At 42.6% G+C, this 19,567-nt stretch overlaps 1 protein-coding gene across 1 annotated transcript; it reads right to left on the reverse strand.

Moving 5' to 3' along the window:
- Positions 1–230: 230 nt before the first annotated feature.
- On the reverse strand, positions 231–13,740 carry LOC143768861 (cysteine-rich motor neuron 1 protein-like). Its single transcript, XM_077257486.1, has 4 exons — positions 13,399–13,740; positions 5,022–5,201; positions 1,178–1,312; positions 231–869 (listed from the first exon to the last, which is right to left on the reverse strand). Exons 1-4 carry the CDS (start codon positions 13,685–13,687, stop codon positions 628–630), a joined length of 846 nt encoding a protein of 281 aa, XP_077113601.1. The 5' UTR covers positions 13,688–13,740; the 3' UTR covers positions 231–627.
- Between the last annotated feature and the right edge of the window lie 5,827 nt (positions 13,741–19,567).

Consider the following 19,567-nt stretch of genomic DNA (forward strand, 5'->3'; position numbering starts at 1 on the left):
CTTAGTTTCACTTCTTCAAAAATTGCTACACTGTAGCTAGCACTTATCTCAGAATGTAGAAACAGAAGACAGCAAAAACAGATGTGACAGTGTGATTTACAATGGATATATCTTTGCTAACAGCAGAAGGGGAAGTGCGGAAAAGAAAAAAAAAATTCCCTTTACAACTGTATGCACTTAAAGCAACAGTACATGACATGAACAAAAACAAAAATTGTGACAATAACATTCCACCAATACTGATGATTTATTGTACATATATGGTTTTATAATTGCATATAGAAAGGAGGTGGTTAGGGGTGGTTAGTTAATTACCATATTGTCTAGCTCCTCTGTTATTGGTTATCTAAATATATATGGAATATTGTGATTAATGCACATATGAATGCTGATTAAGCAACTAAAGTGTAGCTGTCTGCATCTAGGACAAAGTTGAGACATCTGATCATCACTTAATACATCTGGTGCTGTTCCGCTTTTGGCTGGAAATCCCCGAACAGTCTGTCTGGCTTATATCAGTTTATGCCAGCCATTTTAAGCAATTGATTATAGTGTATATATTAGCTGTGGATATATGAGTATATATGCAAGTGAGATCTATATGATATATATATCCCTTTTCTTGGTTTACAGTAAACATAGAAATTTATCGCAGCATCTTCCAGGAATACCATCTGATTCCCAAGCCATTACTTTTCTTCTTCCGTCCGGGCACTTGGAGTTGCATAATTTGAAGTTGCATGTGCACTCGCTGGGTATAGTCGGACAGCACTGCCCATAAGGAGTATGGGGTTTTGTGGCCACAGAATCACGTGGACACTTCAGTGGCTCTTCTTCAGGACAGGTTACATTGGCACACAGCCGCTCTCCTGTAACAGAACAGATGTAATTATGTCCTAACTAACCCCTAAGTTTTCAAAAATTCATAGTTGGTCTTATAATAGCCAAAATTATAGATACTGCCCATAGTGACCAACCCAATCCCCATCTTGTTTTGCAAATTTGGGAGTGAAAATTTTGACCTGATTAATACTGTCGGTAATTACCCCATTGAACGATTAGAGAGCCACCATGAGAAGGTACAGAAGAGTCCTTCTTACTTGACCACCTGTCGTAGGGTAACATAGACTCATACTTTGCATGAGTATGTACATCAGGTAGAGAAGTAAAATCATACTTATCACTTTGCGGCAACTCTGTTTATCCTTGTATTCAAATTTACGGTCACATTTGCCACGTTCACATTTACATTCGCCGTCCACAAGGTCGCAGCCATAGCTGGTGCAGCGATATACAAACACATGATCGTAGGCTAAAAAAAAAAAGAATGATAGAAAATAAAACACATTATAACTAAAAATTGGTTTTATACCCCCTATCCTTTTTGGAGCAGATGAATCGCACAAGAACAGTCATGCCTTCTCGTCACCGGGGGGGATTTGCTTATTTTTGAGATTTTTAACAAATCATTTGTCACACGCAGAGGCCATATAATCCAAAAAGTCTATTTTTGGATTATACGGCCTCTGCGTGTGATGATGTAACCTCTTTCTTCTTGTGTTCAATACTCTTCCCCTGTGTCATTTCTCATTATTACACATAACAATTTATGGACATCTGTGGTTTGATTTCTTTGCCCGTTTTGGATTAGATGGGTTGTTTCCGACATCTGGTGAGAATTTCATGTCAATAGCAACTTTAAAAATATATTTACTTAGAAAATTGATGGCGTGTTCAATACTTATTCCACCTGCTGTATTTATTTTTATTATATCACAAAAATAAGTACACCCCTGACATTTTTTAAAATATTCTATTACCGTATATCTTTTCACGGGACAACATTGAAGATATGATGCTGAGCACGTGCACTCAACTTCTTTGGTCGACCATGGTGAGGCCGGTTCTGAGTGGTACCCGTCTTGTTACACCACTCTATGGTCTTGGCCAAGAAACTGCAGCTCAGTATAAGCGTGCTGGCAATCTACTCTTAGCCTCAGCCATTTTTATGTAGAGCAACAATTCTTTTCTTCAGATCCTCAGAGCGTTCTTTGCCATGAAGAGACATGTTGAACTTCCCGTGACTAGGATGAGAGAGTGTGAGAGCGATAACGACAAATGTAACACACTTGCTCCTCATTCACACCTGAGACCTTGTAACACTAATGAGTCACATGACACCGGGGAGGGAAACCGGCTAATTTGTCAGAATTTGGCCATTTTCACTTAGTGGTGTACTCACTTTTGTTGCCAAAGGTTTCGACATTAATGGCTGTGTGTTGAGTTATTTAGAGGGCACTCCAAATTTGCACTTTTATATAAGCTGTACACCAACAACTTTACATTGTATCAAAGTGCCAGATCTTTAGTTTTGTCCCATGAAAAGATATAATAAAACATTTACAAAAATGTCAGGGGTGTACTCACTTTTGTTGTATACTGTATAAATGGAAAACTGAATATCCCCTATTAAGCCCATGAAGGACAAGATGTAACTGACATCTTGTGTAGCCGTGAACGCTCAGAAGAACAATATATTTTAATTATTGATCAACAGGGACTGTGTAAAAAAACCTGAGCAGGTAATAATTGAGAATGAGGCTCACATATATACAGTTATATGAAAAAGTTTGGGCACCCCTATTAATCTTAAGCTTAATGTTTTATAAAAATTGTTTTTTTTGCAACAGCTATTTCAGTTTCATATATCTAATAACTGTTGGACACAGTAATGTTTCTACCTTGAAATGAGGTTTATTGTACTAACAGAAAATATGCAATCTGCATTCAAACAAAATTTGACAGGTGCATAAGTATGGGCACCTCACCAGAAAAGTGACATTAATATTTAGTAGATCCTCCTTTTGCAAAAATAACAGCCTCTAGTCGCTTCCTGTAGCTTTTAATGAAATCCTGGGTGAAGGTATTTTTGACCCTTCCTCTTTACAAAACAATTCCAGTTCAGTTAAGTTTGATGGTCGACGAGCATGGACAGTCCTCTTCAAATTATCCCACAGATGTTCAATGATATTCAGGTCTGCGGACTGGGATGGCCATTCCAGAACAGTGTAATGGTTCGTTTGCATGAATGCCTGAGTAGATTTGGAGCGGTGTTTTGGATCATTGTCTTGCTGAAAGATCCATCCCCTGTGTAACTTCAACTTTGTCACTGATTCATGAACATTATTGTCAAGAATCTGCTGATACTGAGAGGAATCCATGCGTCCCTCAACTTTAACAAGATTCCCGGTGCCGACATTGGCCACACAGCCCCAAAGCATGATGGAACCTCCACCAAATTTTACTGTGGGTAGCAAGTGTTTTTCTTGGAATGCTGTGTTTTTTTGCCGCCATGCATAACGCCTTTTTGTATGACCAAACAACTCAATCTTGGTTTCATCAGTCCACAGGACCTTCTTCTAAAAAGAAATTGGCTTCTCCAAATGTGCTTTTGCATACCTCAGCCAACTCTGTTTGTGGCGTGCTTGCAGAAACGGCTTCTTTCGCATCACTCTCCCATACAGCTTCTCCTTTTGCAAAGTGCGTTGTATAGTTGACCGATGCACAGTGACACCATCTGCAGCAAGTTGATGCTGCAGCTCTCTAGAGGTGGTCTGAGGATTGTCCTTGACTGATCTCACCATTCTTCTTCTCTGCCTTTCTGATGTTTTTCTTGGCCTGCCACTTCTGGCCTTAACAAGAACTGTACCTATGTTCTTCCATTTCCTTACTATGTTCCTCACAGTGGAAATTGACAGGTTAAATCTCTTAGACAGCTTTTTGTATCCTTCCCCTGAACAACTATGTTGAATAATCTTTGTTTTCAGATCATATGACACTTGTTTTGAGGAGCCCATGATGCCACTCTTCAGAGGAGATTCACACAGGAGAACAACTTGCAAGTGGCCACTTTAAGTAGCTTTTCTCATGATTGCATACACCTGGCTATGAAGTGCTAAGCTCAATGAGGTTACAAAACCAAAAAAAGTGCTTTAGTAAGTCAGTAAAAAGTAGGTAGCAGTATTTAAAACATGAAAATGATAAGGGTGCCCATACTTATGCACCTGTCAAATTTTGTTTGAATGCAGATTGCACATTTTTTGTTAGTACAATAAACCTAATTTCAAGGCAAAAACATTACTGGGTCCAACAGTTATTAGATATATGAAACTGAAATAGCTGTTGCAAAAAAAAACAATTTTTATAAAACATTAAGCTTAAGATTAATAGGGGTGCCCAAACTTTTTCATATAACTGTATATTGTCTCGTATATGCTGTTGACAAGGATTTGGGTATGGAAACCTAGAGTCTTTTGACGCTGATCAGCTTTAAAATCCATGAAAAAAACTCTTCGTGAACATACCCTTGAAGGTATGTCCACGCAGCGCCATTTTCAGGTGTATTACACCTGGAATCTTACTAAAAAAGCTGCCAAAGTGCACCGTAAAATTAACATAATGTGCAATCATGTCCAAAAGACAAGTGCACCAGTTCCATCTTGTGTCACTATTCTGCAACCACTTCTGAGTTCAGAAACCTTGAAGCAGTCAAAGGAGTGACATTTTCAAACTCCGGGCGGCTTCCGCTAGGATATGAAATGTCCCACTCTCTATACTTGAAAGGCAGCAAAATTGATGACGAATCCGCTGCAGGAAAACGAGCCTGGTGACGCATTTACAGCTTCTCAGACTCATGCTGTGTTTCCAATCAATTTACTCCTTCCCCCCTGGCTGATTGACAGGTCGTTTGCTCTGGTACACTGGTCTCTGACCTGTCAATCAGCTGGTGGAGGGTGCTGCTAGTTAGGAAGTACAGCGTGAGGCTAAGAAGCTGTAAGTGCGTCATCTCATGACGCAACAATTCACTTCCAGACTGAGCTTCAGAACACGATTTCTTGACTCTGAAGCAGAACTTTGGGATCATAAAAAGGGTTGATTGGTTTCTATTTTAAAGGGCTACACAGTCATATAAATTATTCTGGAGGTAAAAGTTGTTGATGGGTTCCCCTTAATAAACTTACGATTATCATATCTGGGATCACAATATAGAGGGTCGTAGCTGGACATGCTGAAGTTTGGTATGCATGTACGCTTAGTTACACAGTCACATGTTCCCATGACTTTATAACAACCAGTTTGCTTCGGACAGTTCTCATCATCATCTAAAGCATAATGCGATGGTCTGTCGTAACGAGGCATATCTGTAGTAGAGAAAAAGAAGATTCCAATAATATGGATGTATTTTGTATCTGCACCTTATATAAAACTCATGTATTAAATGTATTATTTAAAGTGAATCTGTCAGCAGAATTTTGCTGCCCCATCTGTCAGCATCATGATATCGGGGCAGTGGCCCTGATTTCAGCAATGTGTCACTTACTGGGCTGCTTGTTCCAGTTTTGCTAAAATCACAGTTTTATCTGATGCAGATTTCTCTGAATGCTGAGCCCTGTATAACCTCGTCCACACCACTGATTGGCAGCTTTCGTTATACACTGTGCATAGGCAGAAAGCTGCCAATCAGTGGAGGGGGTGGGATGATGCAGAGCTCATGAATGTCAAGGACAACATGGCACCAGGTTTACTAGTCCTCTAGTTATTAGAGATGAGCATACACTTGGATGTTTGGGTCAGGCAGGTCCGGCCAACCAGTTACCAAAAGCTCAGGTTCGGGTACCAGATCAATACCCAGACCCATTTCGGACTCCATTCACTTGAATGGGGGGACAAACATCCAGTGTTTGCCATGCTGTCATGTGCATAACAGCGCGGCAAACACCGCTTCTGATCGGAAGTAAAATCATCCCCGCTGGTCAGACAGCCACAGTTCCCATGCTGTCAAAAGACATAGTGAGCCAGAAGCTTTGATCGGAGGTGTAAAGCTTACCTCCGGCCACTGGTGTCAGCTGATAGGACTACTGCTCCCATCAGCGAATGAATTCTGCCGCTAATAATAGTGAGAGCAGGAGTGGCTGATGGGAGTACTCATTAGTCGGCACTTGTGCTGTAAATAAATAATTTTTAAAAATAGCATGGGTTCCCTGTATTTTTGATAACCAGCCAGACAAAACAGACAGCTGGGGGTTGCAACCTTCAGCTGTCAACTTCAGCAAGGTTGGTTATCAAGAATAGAGGGGTCCCAACTCCGTTTTTTCAAATTATTCAAATAATTAAAAAAAAAATGGTGTGGGGGGTCTCCCCCTATTTTTGACAACCAGTCTTGCTAAAGCAGGCTGGGGGTTGGCATTCTCAGGCTGGTAAGGGGACATGGATATTGGCCCCCAGCTTAAAAATAGCGGCCCGCATCTGTCTATTTATTCACCATACAGCTATAGGATTAGTAATGGGTAGGTGTCTTATAGATGCCTCTCCATTACTATGCTGTAGGCTTGATGTCACCGGACAATACAAAAGTGACATCAACCACATAAATATGAACCCCAATTGCAACCGCTACAGGACAAGTGGGAAGAGCCAAGCAAAGCGCCTTTTCAGGGCGGCTGCGGGCTGATATTTTTAGGCGGCTGGGGGGAGCAATATCCATAGCCCCTTACCAGCCTGAGAATACCAGCCTCCAGCTGTCTGGTTTGGCAAGGCTGGTTGTCAAAAATGGGGGGGGACTCCACACCATTTTTTAAAATTATTTATTTAAATAATTAAAAAATACGGCGTGAGGACAACTCTATTCTTGATAGCCGGCCTTGCTAATGCTGACAGGTGAGAGTTGCAGCCCCCAGCTGTGAGTTTTGTGTGCCTGGATATCAAAACTACAGGGGAACCCATGCCATTTTTTTTTCTATTATTATTATTTATTTACAGTGCAGGCGCCGGCTGACAATACTCCCATCAGCCTCTCCTTCTCTCACTGTTATTCGCGGCAGCAGGCGTCGGCTGATGATGCTAGCAGTAGTCCCAAGCACATATAAACAAATGTAACCAACAGCACCAGAATGATTAGGATGCACGCTCCAAAGTTCAAGGATCCAAATTGAACAGTACTCACAATTGTAGAAAAAGAAGCAGCATCCGTTCCAGGTGAAACAAGTTGTATCAAAAAGAAGTCTTTATTCTGCCATAGAAACATACAACGTTTCGGCCATATTGGCCTTTATCAAGTATAACATATACAACACCTGACCGCCTTAAATAGTGTGGAGCTAAAGCCAGCACCAATCACAGATAGAGGGCAGCCCTAATAAAATTACATAAATATATACAAAAAATACATGTGTAACATCAATCCACATCACATTATAAACAATACATTGTGAAACTCGCATAAAATATACAAAAATCGCTGTATTCGAACGAGACCAATCCGCTATGGGCATCGCAGTCCAATCACAGCGTTGTTGTTTAGGTAGTCATAGTAACCACCCACCGATCGTTCTAATCCCATCGCTGGGGTGTATGGCATCCGATCACAGTTGCTTTTTGCTGAACACACCACCTGTAAAGTAACAAAAGTCCTCACATCATAAAAAACTATACAATCACCTCAGGATCCGCCGATCAATGACGTCGGAGACAGCGCGAGGGCTCATCACGTGCACGCGGTCACATGACCGCAGCACCGACAGGTCTCTCAGCGCATGCGCCGGCCGCATCAGATCCGGCTACACTCCCAGCGATGTAGGAGATCACACACGTTCACGTCAGAGGGAGGAGGGGGCGGAAAAACCGTCCTGCTCCACACCTCTGAGTGACGTAGTGCAACTCCCCACACAGCACGGGAGGTATAGACCCAGCCAACTCCATGGCAAAAATGATTGGCGTCCTACCATATGGACAAAGGGGAGGGAAAAAGGATTACCAAAAAAAAGGGGAAAGAAAGCAACTTATAAATAGATCGGACAACAGTACAACCACACAGAGAAAAAGAGGATTTTTGTATAAAAAGTCCCATATAGGGCACAGTGGACACAATATAAATAGCACATATTAAAAACAAATATACAGATTTAGGACACCACCCAAAACAGAAGGGGATTTAGGAAACACATATTTGCAAATTATATTCAATATTGAGTCCTTTTGGTTGTAGAGACTCCAGAACGGAAATCCACCTCAGTTCTTTTTGTTTTAACAACTTCACCCTATTCCCACCCCTTCTTAGAGCAGGAACCCCATCGATCACTCTGAATCTAAGTTGATTAACGGAGTGTCGACATTCATTAAAATGTTTGGGAACTGGTAATTCAAGTAGCTTAGTTCTTATGGTGCTCTTGTGCTTACTTATACGCGCTCGAATCTCCGTCGTGGTCTCCCCCACGTATATCAGTCCACAAGGACACACTATTGTATAGATTACATAGCTTGAAGAGCACGTATATCGATCTCTAATCAAAAATTTTTTCCCAGTTTGAGGGTGAAAGAAGCTGTCACCCTTCAACATGTTACCACAGCAAGCACAGTTGAGGCAAGGAAAATTGCCCATCCTGGGTGGACACAGTGTCCTTTGGAGGGCAACCTTCCTAGTCCCAACATCAGACCTTACCAGTTTGTCCTTTAAATTGCGTCCCCGCCTATAGGAAAGAATCGGTCGTGAATGAAATTCCTCAATCTGTGGTAGCCCTCTGTTTAAAAGACTCCAATGTTTGTTAAGAATACTAGAAATCTCCCCACTCGCTGGGCAATAGGTAGACACAAAGGGGATCCGTTTCTGCATTTTCCTATTTTTATGTGTTTGTAAATCACCGACCGTTAATTCGGTCACCCTATTTTTTTGAGACATCACTTTCTTTTTAGGGTAACCCCTACGTATAAACTTATCACAAATCTCGTCCAACCTAACATCGCATATCTCATCGTCAGAGACAATGCGACGAACCCGCAATAGTTGGCTCCACGGAAGAGAGTCCATCATCCTCCTTGGGTGATGACTGTCATACTCAAGAAGGCTATTTCTGTCTGTTGCCTTCACAAACAGGTCAGTACACAGCTTATCATCATGTTTATACACCATGGTATCTAGGAACTGAACTCTATCCATTGAATGTGTGATAGTAAATTTCAATTGTGGATGCACATTGTTCAGTTCAGCAAGGAAATCAAAAAGGTCATTCTGTGACCCCTCCCAAATACAGAAAATGTCGTCGATGTAGCGCCACCAGGATCGGACGTGGCGCCAGTAGTTGGAGTTGTACACAAATTGGTCCTCCAGTACCGCCATGTAGATGTTTGCATAAGTGGGGGCCACATTGGACCCCATGGCGGTACCCCTCTGCTGGAGGTAGAAATCATCCCCAAAGAGGAAATAATTCCTCCTGAGGATGAACTCCAGCAGAGAGAGGACCAACTGTGCACAAGCTGGGGCCACGTCCGAGCCCGATAGCACCACACCGACAGCATAAAGTCCCTTCTCATGTTCAATTGACGTGTATAGGGAAACAACATCAAAGGATACCAAGATGGTGGAAGCACAAACCCTGATATCCTTCAATTTCTCCAAAAAATCATTAGTATCCCTAATGTATGACCGGGCTGAAGTAGCATAACAACGCAAAATTTTGTCAAGAAAAATTGCCACCTTATGACACATAGAACCCCTCCCTGACACGATTGGACGTCCAGGGGGATTTTCTAGGTCCTTATGTATCTTCGGCAATGTGTACAGGACCGGGATAGTGGGTGAATCTACCAGGAGAAATTCAGACAGCTTCTGATCGAGGATTCCTTGCACCATGGACTCATCGATCAGAAGCTGTCTGAATTTCTCCTGGTAGATTCACCCACTATCCCGGTCCTGTACACATTGCCGAAGATACATAAGGACCTAGAAAATCCCCCTGGACGTCCAATTGTGTCAGGGAGGGGTTCTATGTGTCATAAGGTGGCAATTTTTCTTGACAAAATTTTGCGTTGTTATGCTACTTCAGCCCGGTCATACATTAGGGATACTAATGATTTTTTGGAGAAATTGAAGGATATCAGGGTTTGTGCTTCCACCATCTTGGTATCCTTTGATGTTGTTTCCCTATACACGTCAATTGAACATGAGAAGGGACTTTATGCTGTCGGTGTGGTGCTATCGGGCTCGGACGTGGCCCCAGCTTGTGCACAGTTGGTCCTCTCTCTGCTGGAGTTCATCCTCAGGAGGAATTATTTCCTCTTTGGGGATGATTTCTACCTCCAGCAGAGGGGTACCGCCATGGGGTCCAATGTGGCCCCCACTTATGCAAACATCTACATGGCGGTACTGGAGGACCAATTTGTGTACAACTCCAACTACTGGCGCCACGTCCGATCCTGGTGGCGCTACATCGACGACATTTTCTGTATTTGGGAGGGGTCACAGAATGACCTTTTTGATTTCCTTGCTGAACTGAACAATGTGCATCCACAATTGAAATTTACTATCACACATTCAATGGATAGAGTTCAGTTCCTAGATACCATGGTGTATAAACATGATGATAAGCTGTGTACTGACCTGTTTGTGAAGGCAACAGACAGAAATAGCCTTCTTGAGTATGACAGTCATCACCCAAGGAGGATGATGGACTCTCTTCCGTGGAGCCAACTATTGCGGGTTCGTCGCATTGTCTCTGACGATGAGATATGCGATGTTAGGTTGGACGAGATTTGTGATAAGTTTATACGTAGGGGTTACCCTAAAAAGAAAGTGATGTCTCAAAAAAATAGGGTGACCGAATTAACGGTCGGTGATTTACAAACACATAAAAATAGGAAAATGCAGAAACGGATCCCCTTTGTGTCTACCTATTGCCCAGCGAGTGGGGAGATTTCTAGTATTCTTAACAAACATTGGAGTCTTTTGAACAGAGGGCTACCACAGATTGAGGAATTTCATTCACGACCGATTCTTTCCTATAGGCGGGGACGCAATTTAAAGGACAAACTGGTAAGGTCTGATGTTGGGACTAGGAAGGTTGCCCTCCAAAGGACACTGTGTCCACCCAGGATGGGCAATTTTCCTTGCCTCAACTGTGCTTGCTGTGGTAACATGTTGAAGGGTGACAGCTTCTTTCACCCTCAAACTGGGAAAAAATTTTTGATTAGAGATCGATATACGTGCTCTTCAAGCTATGTAATCTATACAATAGTGTGTCCTTGTGGACTGATATACGTGGGGGAGACCACGACGGAGATTCGAGCGCGTATAAGTAAGCACAAGAGCACCATAAGAACTAAGCTACTTGAATTACCAGTTCCCAAACATTTTAATGAATGTCGACACTCCGTTAATCAACTTAGATTCAGAGTGATCGATGGGGTTCCTGCTCTAAGAAGGGGTGGGAATAGGGTGAAGTTGTTAAAACAAAAAGAACTGAGGTGGATTTCCGTTCTGGAGTCTCTACAACCAAAAGGACTCAATATTGAATATAATTTGCAAATATGTGTTTCCTAAATCCCCTTCTGTTTTGGGTGGTGTCCTAAATCTGTATATTTGTTTTTAATATGTGCTATTTATATTGTGTCCACTGTGCCCTATATGGGACTTTTTATACAAAAATCCTCTTTTTCTCTGTGTGGTTGTACTGTTGTCCGATCTATTTATAAGTTGCTTTCTTTCCCCTTTTTTTTGGTAATCCTTTTTCCCTCCCCTTTGTCCATATGGTAGGACGCCAATCATTTTTGCCATGGAGTTGGCTGGGTCTATACCTCCCGTGCTGTGTGGGGAGTTGCACTACGTCACTCAGAGGTGTGGAGCAGGACGGTTTTTCCGCCCCCTCCTCCCTCTGACGTGAACGTGTGTGATCTCCTACATCGCTGGGAGTGTAGCCGGATCTGATGCGGCCGGCGCATGCGCTGAGAGACCTGTCGGTGCTGCGGTCATGTGACCGCGTGCACGTGATGAGCCCTCGCGCTGTCTCCGACGTCATTGATCGGCGGATCCTGAGGTGATTGTATAGTTTTTTATGATGTGAGGACTTTTGTTACTTTACAGGTGGTGTGTTCAGCAAAAAGCAACTGTGATCGGATGCCATACACCCCAGCGATGGGATTAGAACGATCGGTGGGTGGTTACTATGACTACCTAAACAACAACGCTGTGATTGGACTGCGATGCCCATAGCGGATTGGTCTCGTTCGAATACAGCGATTTTTGTATATTTTATGCGAGTTTCACAATGTATTGTTTATAATGTGATGTGGATTGATGTTACACATGTATTTTTTGTATATATTTATGTAATTTTATTAGGGCTGCCCTCTATCTGTGATTGGTGCTGGCTTTAGCTCCACACTATTTAAGGCGGTCAGGTGTTGTATATGTTATACTTGATAAAGGCCAATATGGCCGAAACGTTGTATGTTTCTATGGCAGAATAAAGACTTCTTTTTGATACAACTTGTTTCACCTGGAACGGATGCTGCTTCTTTTTCTACAATTGCTAGCAGTAGTCCCGTCAGGAATGACAGAGAGTAAACTTTACACCTCCGACACAGCTGTGGGCTCACGCTGTCATTTGACAGCCTGGGAACCAAGACTGTTTTACCGGTGGTGATGATTTTGCCGCCAATCAGAAGCGGCGTTTGACAAACACCCGGTTTCGGGGGGGAGGAACCCAAACAGTAACACAGACTTCCTGGTGCAGTCCGTGTTCGGTGTCCGTGCCTGAACAGTAGGTGTTCGGAACGGACGCCAGACTTTACTGCTCGGGTGTTCGCCCACCTCTGCTAGTGATATCTCCTGTTGAAATGACAGTGATTATATGAAAAGTATAGCATGCAGTCCAGTAAGGGACACATCACTAGAATCAGGGTCTCTATGTCTACATTATGCTGTTTTTAGATTAGGTCACAAACCCCCCTCTACATATGCTGCCATCTGACCTTATAGGGTGTCCAGTAGCTAAGTGTGACATAGACCACATTTTGCTCACAGATCCCACTAAGTGGGCAACAGACATTATATCTGGCTTGTCAATAGTCTTCCACTTTCTAAAGACTCCAGGTCTGACTACCAAACCCTGGAAACTTGTCTTATCTACAGTTCCTCTGTGGAGGCCTGGCTCCTAATAATCTGTATTAAATGTTCCACTATGTATAACAAGAAGCACACTACAGGAGTAATAAATAATAAGATCACGGTGTGAGATCATCGGATATAGAATAAAAAAATAAAAAATGTACTATGTCCAGGACTGTAGCTTTGTAGATATAGCATAGTCTTTTGAGAGGAAACCCAGCAGAAAGTGTTCAGTTTCTCCACAGCACCTCCGCAGGAATATTAAAGTGTTACATAGTCAACTTACTGTACAGAAGTGCCGGGTCCTCCACGGAAAGAGATGCTCTTTGTGGTCACTAGGTAATAGGATGAGGATCCTGAACATTAAATTTTACTTAAAGAGTTCCTTAGTAAATTATTTGTGCCCTATAGCAGCCATATGGACTGTCACTAGTTCTATTTCTCCATAATAATACATTTACCTTTGCAGACTCCTATGTTGGGGATTTCTACTAGTCCCGTGCCATTGATCGCTGCACATTTATAGCTATTGTCACAATAACCATATTCCCAGTCCGAGCCTCCACAGATCTCTCGTTTTTGCTTGGCACAATGTTGACAGCACCCACATGGATCTATAGCATGATTTCCAGGGCAGGGCGTTATCATTGGTGGACATTGTCTTTCTTCACATGCTGTGCAGTTGTAGGCCGACTCTGCCGGCTGGCAAAAGGATGAAAAAATAAAAGCCAAAAACAAAAACAGCATCATTGTCACTGGCTTGCACTGGAGCTTGGCTTCTACTCGTCTGTCTCTTGTCCAAGTAAAACTTTCAGCCAAAAACGCTTTTAAAGATTAACGACTTCATTGCACAATAGCTGGCACAGTAAGCGGCACTGGGGGCACTGACCTGACCCCGGCAAACGAAAAGGAACTGAGAGCAGCCAATCACTCTCTTGTGTTTTGATAACTATTCACGGGAAAAATACATTTATACAATTAACATCTGAGCATACACTGCATCCGCCCTGTTAAACTGTCAAAATAAAATGTAAAAAAAATGTTTCTTCTGACAATGTTTTTGAGGTCCTCAATCAGCACCGTGGTTCAATTTGGTAAGTCGTTCCACTTAGGCTGTGTGCACACACTAGGAATCTGCAGCAGATTTTTCTGCAGCAAAACCAGAAGTGTTGGTGTAACACCCCAGGTAACCAGTTGTTACAGTTATGTTGTAGTGCCGTATAGGAGAAACGTGATTACGGTAGTTTTTTCCTTATGTACAATGTGTTCAAAGTGCTGCCCATTGTGTTGGATTGTCAATGCAACCCTCTTTTCCCACTCTTGGCACACTGATAGCAACACCACAGAAGAAATACTAGCACAGGCTTCCAGTATCCATTGTTTTAGATGCTGCACATCTCGTATCTTCACAACATAGACAATTGCCTTCAGATAACCTGTTGTGAATTCTGTTGTGGGTTCTGCTGTTGGGCTCCCTCTGGTGGTTATAAGTGGTAGTGCTGCTGTTTGTCCTTCACAGCAGTCATCAGGTGCGTCCACTTCAGATGGGGCTATTTAGTCTGGCCTCACCCTTTGGTGAGTGCCAGTTGTTCATTGTTCCTTGGTAGATTCACATCTCCTCCTGGATTCTCCTGCTTATCTGCTCATATCATCAAGATAAGTCCTGGCCTGGTTTTTGCAGTCCACCTACTGTGGACTTTATTGTTCAGTGCATTTCTATACTTTTCTTGTCCAGCTTTGTCAGTGTGGATTTATTGAGTCAAGCTGGAAGCTCTGGAGAAGCAGATTTTCCCTCCATGCCTTTAGTTAGGTGTGGAGATTTTTGTATTATCTGTAGTGGATTTTTCTAGGGTTTTTTAATACTGACCGCATAGTACTCTGTCCTATTCTGTCTATTTAGCTAGATTGGCCTCCTTTGCTAAATTCTGTTTTCAGCCTGTGTATGTTCCTTCCTCTCCTCTCACAGTCAATATTTGGGGGGGCTGTCTATCCTTTGGGGATTTTCTCTGAGGCAAGATAGTTTTCCGTTTCTATCTATAGGAGTAATTAGTTCTCCGGCTGTGTCGAGGTGTCTAGGACTGGTAGGTACATCCCACGTCTACTTCTAGTTGCGGTGTTAAGTCCAGGGTCTGCGGTCAGTACAGTTACCACATTCTCCAGAGTACGTCTCATGCCGCTCTTAGGCCACCAGATCATAACAATAACCCCAATGAAAAAAGTCTAAGGGGGTCAGATCGGGAGAACTTGGTGGCCATTCAACTGATCCACGACGACCAATCCACTTTCCAGGAAACTCTTCATGTAGGAGTGCTCAGACCTGACACCCATAATGTGGTGGTGCACCATCTTGCTGGAAAAACTCAGGGAACGTGCCATCTTCAGTGCATAAAGAGGGCAACACATCACCATGTAGCAATTTCAGATATCCAGTGGCATTGAGGTTTCCATTCATGAAGAATGGCCCCACTATCTTTGTACCCCATATACCACACCATACCATCAATTTTGGTGTTCCACCAGTCTTGGAGGGATCTATCCACTGTGGGTTAGTGTCCGACCAATAGCGGTGGTTTTGTTTGTTAACGTCACCATTCACAAAAAAGTTTGCCTCATCACTGAACATAATGTTCTGTGTAAACTGAGGGTCCTGTTCCAATTTTTTTTTTGCCCATTCTGCAAATTCAGCGCGCCGATCTGGGTCATCCTCGTTGAGATGCTGCAGCAGCTGGATTTTGTGAGGGTGCCTTTTGTGAGTAGCTAATATCTGCTGAAGGGATGTTCGACTGATGCCACTCTCCAGTGACATGCGGTGAGTGCTAAGCTGTGGGCTCTTGCTGAATGAAGCTAGGACAGCCAGTGATGTTTCTTCATTAGTGACAGTTTTCTTGCGTCCACATTTTGACAAATCCAACACTGAACCTGTTTCAAGAAATTTGGCAAGCAGTTTGCTAACTGTAGCATGGGAGATGGGTGGTCTCATAGGGTGTCTTGGATTAAAATCTGCTGCAATGACCCGGGTACTGCGTTCACCAGACATCAACACAATTTCTATCCGCTCCTCATGTGTTAACCTCTGCGACATGTCAATGGCTGGAAACAAAAAGAAACTTGTAAATAACTCATGAAAGAATAAAGTTATGTTAAAACCAAGCACATCATTGTTTTCCTTGTGAAATTCTCAATAAGTTTCATGTGTTACATGACCCTTTTCCCATTGGAAAAAATAAAGTTGGATTCAAAATGGCCGACTTCAAAATAGCTGCCATGGTCACCGCCCATCTTGAAAGGTTTTCCCCTCCCATATACTATAGGACATAGTACTCCATTCTATAGGAGATTCTACTCCAAGTTCTCCTGAACCGACAGTTACACTTTTAACAATAGGACATTTTCAGATGACACATTCCCTTTATCTGAGCTTCGCTTAGCTGAAGGCAAAATTTCCACTTGTAATTTTGGGATGTTCCTGAAAACCTGCTTCTGCAGACATGATGTCCCAGCCTCATCGTCACATTATCTTACAGACATCATCAAACATAAATGGGAGCAGTGAGAGAACAATATGAGCTTATGGTTGTGGCCAGTCGTCACCAGCCGTTCACTGGTCCTATGGGAAAGATCGAAAATACTTTTACAGAAAAGTCCAGATATTCTCCATATATGTAAAGAACGCCTGTCTCCATTCTGCTATGAAATAAACAGTGAATTTAAAGGGGTTGTTTTTATTTCCCAAACCGGAGCCACTCTTGTGAAAGGGCAAATACCCTATAGTAAGTAAATAAGTGGATAGTAATAGTTGATGTAAATAATATTTGGTACTTGGTTAACACCATTTTGATCAAACCAGATCTCTTGCTGTGCAGTGATGAAGGGCAGTATCCCGAAACACGTGTCTGCAAATTGAAATTCTCATTTAATAATAATAATAATCTTTATTTATATAGCGCCAACATATTCCGCAGCACTTTACAATTAAGCGGGGACATATACAGACAAATTCAATACAAGTTAAGACAATTTAAACAGTGACATTAGGAGTGAGGTCCCTGCTCGCAAGCTTACAATCTACAAGGCAATGGGGGGACACAATAGGTGGAAAGTGCTTGTTATTTCAGGTCTGGCAATTATAATAAATAGGGATTTTCATATAAAGCTGCATGATCCGGTCATCAGCCCATGTGTTTAAGTGCAATAGTCAAGTATCAAGTGCAGTTATGTGCATGGAGGGTGTGGAGACAGATGAATAGTAGGGTGCAGATTTAGAATAATATTTGGAAGGAGGGAACAGGGCAAAGTTAGTTTACTGAGTAATTGATGTGGTAGGCTTGTTTGAAGAGATGGGTTTTTAGAGCGCGCTTGAATAGGTCGGGGCTAGGTATCAGTCTGATCGTCTGGGGAGGTGCATTCCAGAGAGCTGGCGCAGCACGAGAGAAGTCTTGTAGACGGAGGTGCGAGGTTCGGATTACGGGGGATGTTAGCCTTAGGTCATTTGTAGAACGGAGGGCACGTGTAGGGCGATAGACAGAGATGAGAGAGGAGATATAAGGCGGTGCAGGACTGTGGAGGGCTTTGTGGGTGAGAGAGATGAGTTTATACTGGACCCTGTAGCGAATGGGTAGCCAGTGTAATGACTGGCACAAGATGGAGGCATCGGTGAAGCGGCTGGACAGAAATATGACCCTGGCTGCAGCATTCAAGATGGATTGGAGAGGAGAAAGTTTGTTAAGAGGGAGACCGATCAGAAGAGAGTTGCAGTAGTCCAGACGAGAATGAATAAGAGCGACAGTAAGAGTCGTAGCAGTTTCAAAGGTGAGAAACGGTCGGATTCTGGAGATGTTTTTAAGATGCAGGTGACAAGAGCGAGTCAGTGATCGGATATAGGGAGTAAAGGAAAGTTCGGTGTCGAATGTGTCCCCAAGACAGCGGGCATGCTGCTTGGGAGTTATGGTTGAACCCTCCAGGGTAATTTCGATGTTGGGAAGAGTGAGGTTAGTAGAAGGGAGGAACACAAGAAGTTCAGTTTTGGAGAGATTTGGTTTCAGATAGAGGGAGGACATGATGTTAGAGACAGCAGACAGACAATTCTTGGTATTTTGAATTAGGGTAGGGGTGATGACAGGGGAAGAAGTGTATAATTGGGTGTCATCAGCATAGAGATGATACTGGAAGCCAAATCTGCTGATTGTTTGTCCAATAGGGGCCGTGTATAGAGAGAAGAGGAGGGGGCCTAGGACTGAGCCCTGCGGAACCCCGATAGTAAGAGGACGAGGAGAGGAAGAGGAGCCGGCAAAGGATACAGTCAAGGAGCGGTCAGAGAGGTAGGAGGAGAACCAGGAGAGGGCTGTGTCCTTGAGGCCTATGGAGCGGAGCATAGTGAGAAGGAGCTGGTGATCCACAGTGTCAAATGCGGCAGAGAGATCCAGGAGAATCAGCAGAGAGCAATGACCTTTTGGCTTTTATCCTAAGTAATATTGCAAGGTTCGTTAAAAGGTTGATATTGATTTTTACGATCGCTGCTTCCAATACGTGGCACTAGAATTCTAGTCCTCTTCTGCTCTGAAGAGACAATTTGCAGATCAAAAAGCGCAAAGTCCATCCCACCGTGACAAGGTATACCTAATCGGGATGGTCCTATCCTGTTTGTAGTATTAAAACATTACCTTTAATCAGCCAACCTCAATGTGAATAAGGGCAGAGTAGGACAGAGGCCGACTGTGCAGCCACCTGTCCATGGGAAGTTATATAGATGAACTGCCTTGCTCAAAAAGTACAAGAAACTTCAGCAAAACCAAAGAAATGAGCCAGAGCATAAGTTGGTATATGTGTAAAGTGCAGGAGCACGTTCACAGTGTGGTCATTTAACAGACAAAACCCAAGAAAAAAACTAAATGAGCACTTACCCTATAGTAACATATGATTCCGTCTCGTTTCTTTGGTTTTGCAACACCGGGCACAGACTATAAACAAGAGTGGTGCTGTTTCCTGTCCTTTTTATTTTTCTAATCTCAGACAGCCCCTTTAAGTAGATATCCATGAATGAGCATATTAATACTGATTAATATCAAAGTGCAAATATAATCATTACATATTAATTGTAATTATTATTATTAATTGTAATCTTATTAAATGCATAAGGATTAACTCCCTTTTACTGGGATTGTCAATAAAATTAACTAGTGAATGGAGTCAAATTAACCTTTAATGAGTGGCGAGTCAATTTAAAGGGGTTTTCCACTTTTATTTATTTTGATTTTTACTTACGGTAAATGGTGTTTAAAATAATTTTTGCAATTGGGTTTCATTAAAAACATGTTGTACTCTTTCGCTTTTACAGGCTTTTTTATTTCTTCCTCGTTCAACTTTCCTGTTGTCGACGGTCTTCCTTGGAACATTTTTAATAAAATCCTAAAAAATTATCTTTAGCCCCAAATACACGTATTTAAGAAAAAAAAATGTTCCCAAAGATGAGCCTTTTTAAACGGAAAAAATGATCTAGAGTGTACGCCTGAATAGCATAAGGACAATCAATGGACATATTCTGCGGGAACATGTGAATGAGAATAGACCATTAGGCTGGGGCTACACGGTGACTTTGGCCCCAATACCTGTTGCGTGGCCGAAATTTGATAG

Source organism: Ranitomeya variabilis, chromosome 4, assembly GCF_051348905.1.
Source record: "Ranitomeya variabilis isolate aRanVar5 chromosome 4, aRanVar5.hap1, whole genome shotgun sequence".
In the NCBI taxonomy this organism is placed as follows: domain Eukaryota; kingdom Metazoa; phylum Chordata; class Amphibia; order Anura; family Dendrobatidae; genus Ranitomeya; species Ranitomeya variabilis.

Coding starts and splice junctions, on each gene's coding strand:
- LOC143768861 (XM_077257486.1), bottom strand. CDS start 13,687: ATGATGCTGTTTTTGTTTTTGGCTTTTATTTTTTCATCCTTTTGCCAG. Junction 5,202..13,398: donor CAACATAGGAGTCTGCAAAG/GTAAATGTATTA, acceptor TCTCTACTACAG/ATATGCCTCGTTACGACAGA. Junction 870..1,177: donor GAGTTGCCGCAAAGTGATAA/GTATGATTTTAC, acceptor GTTCTGTTACAG/GAGAGCGGCTGTGTGCCAAT.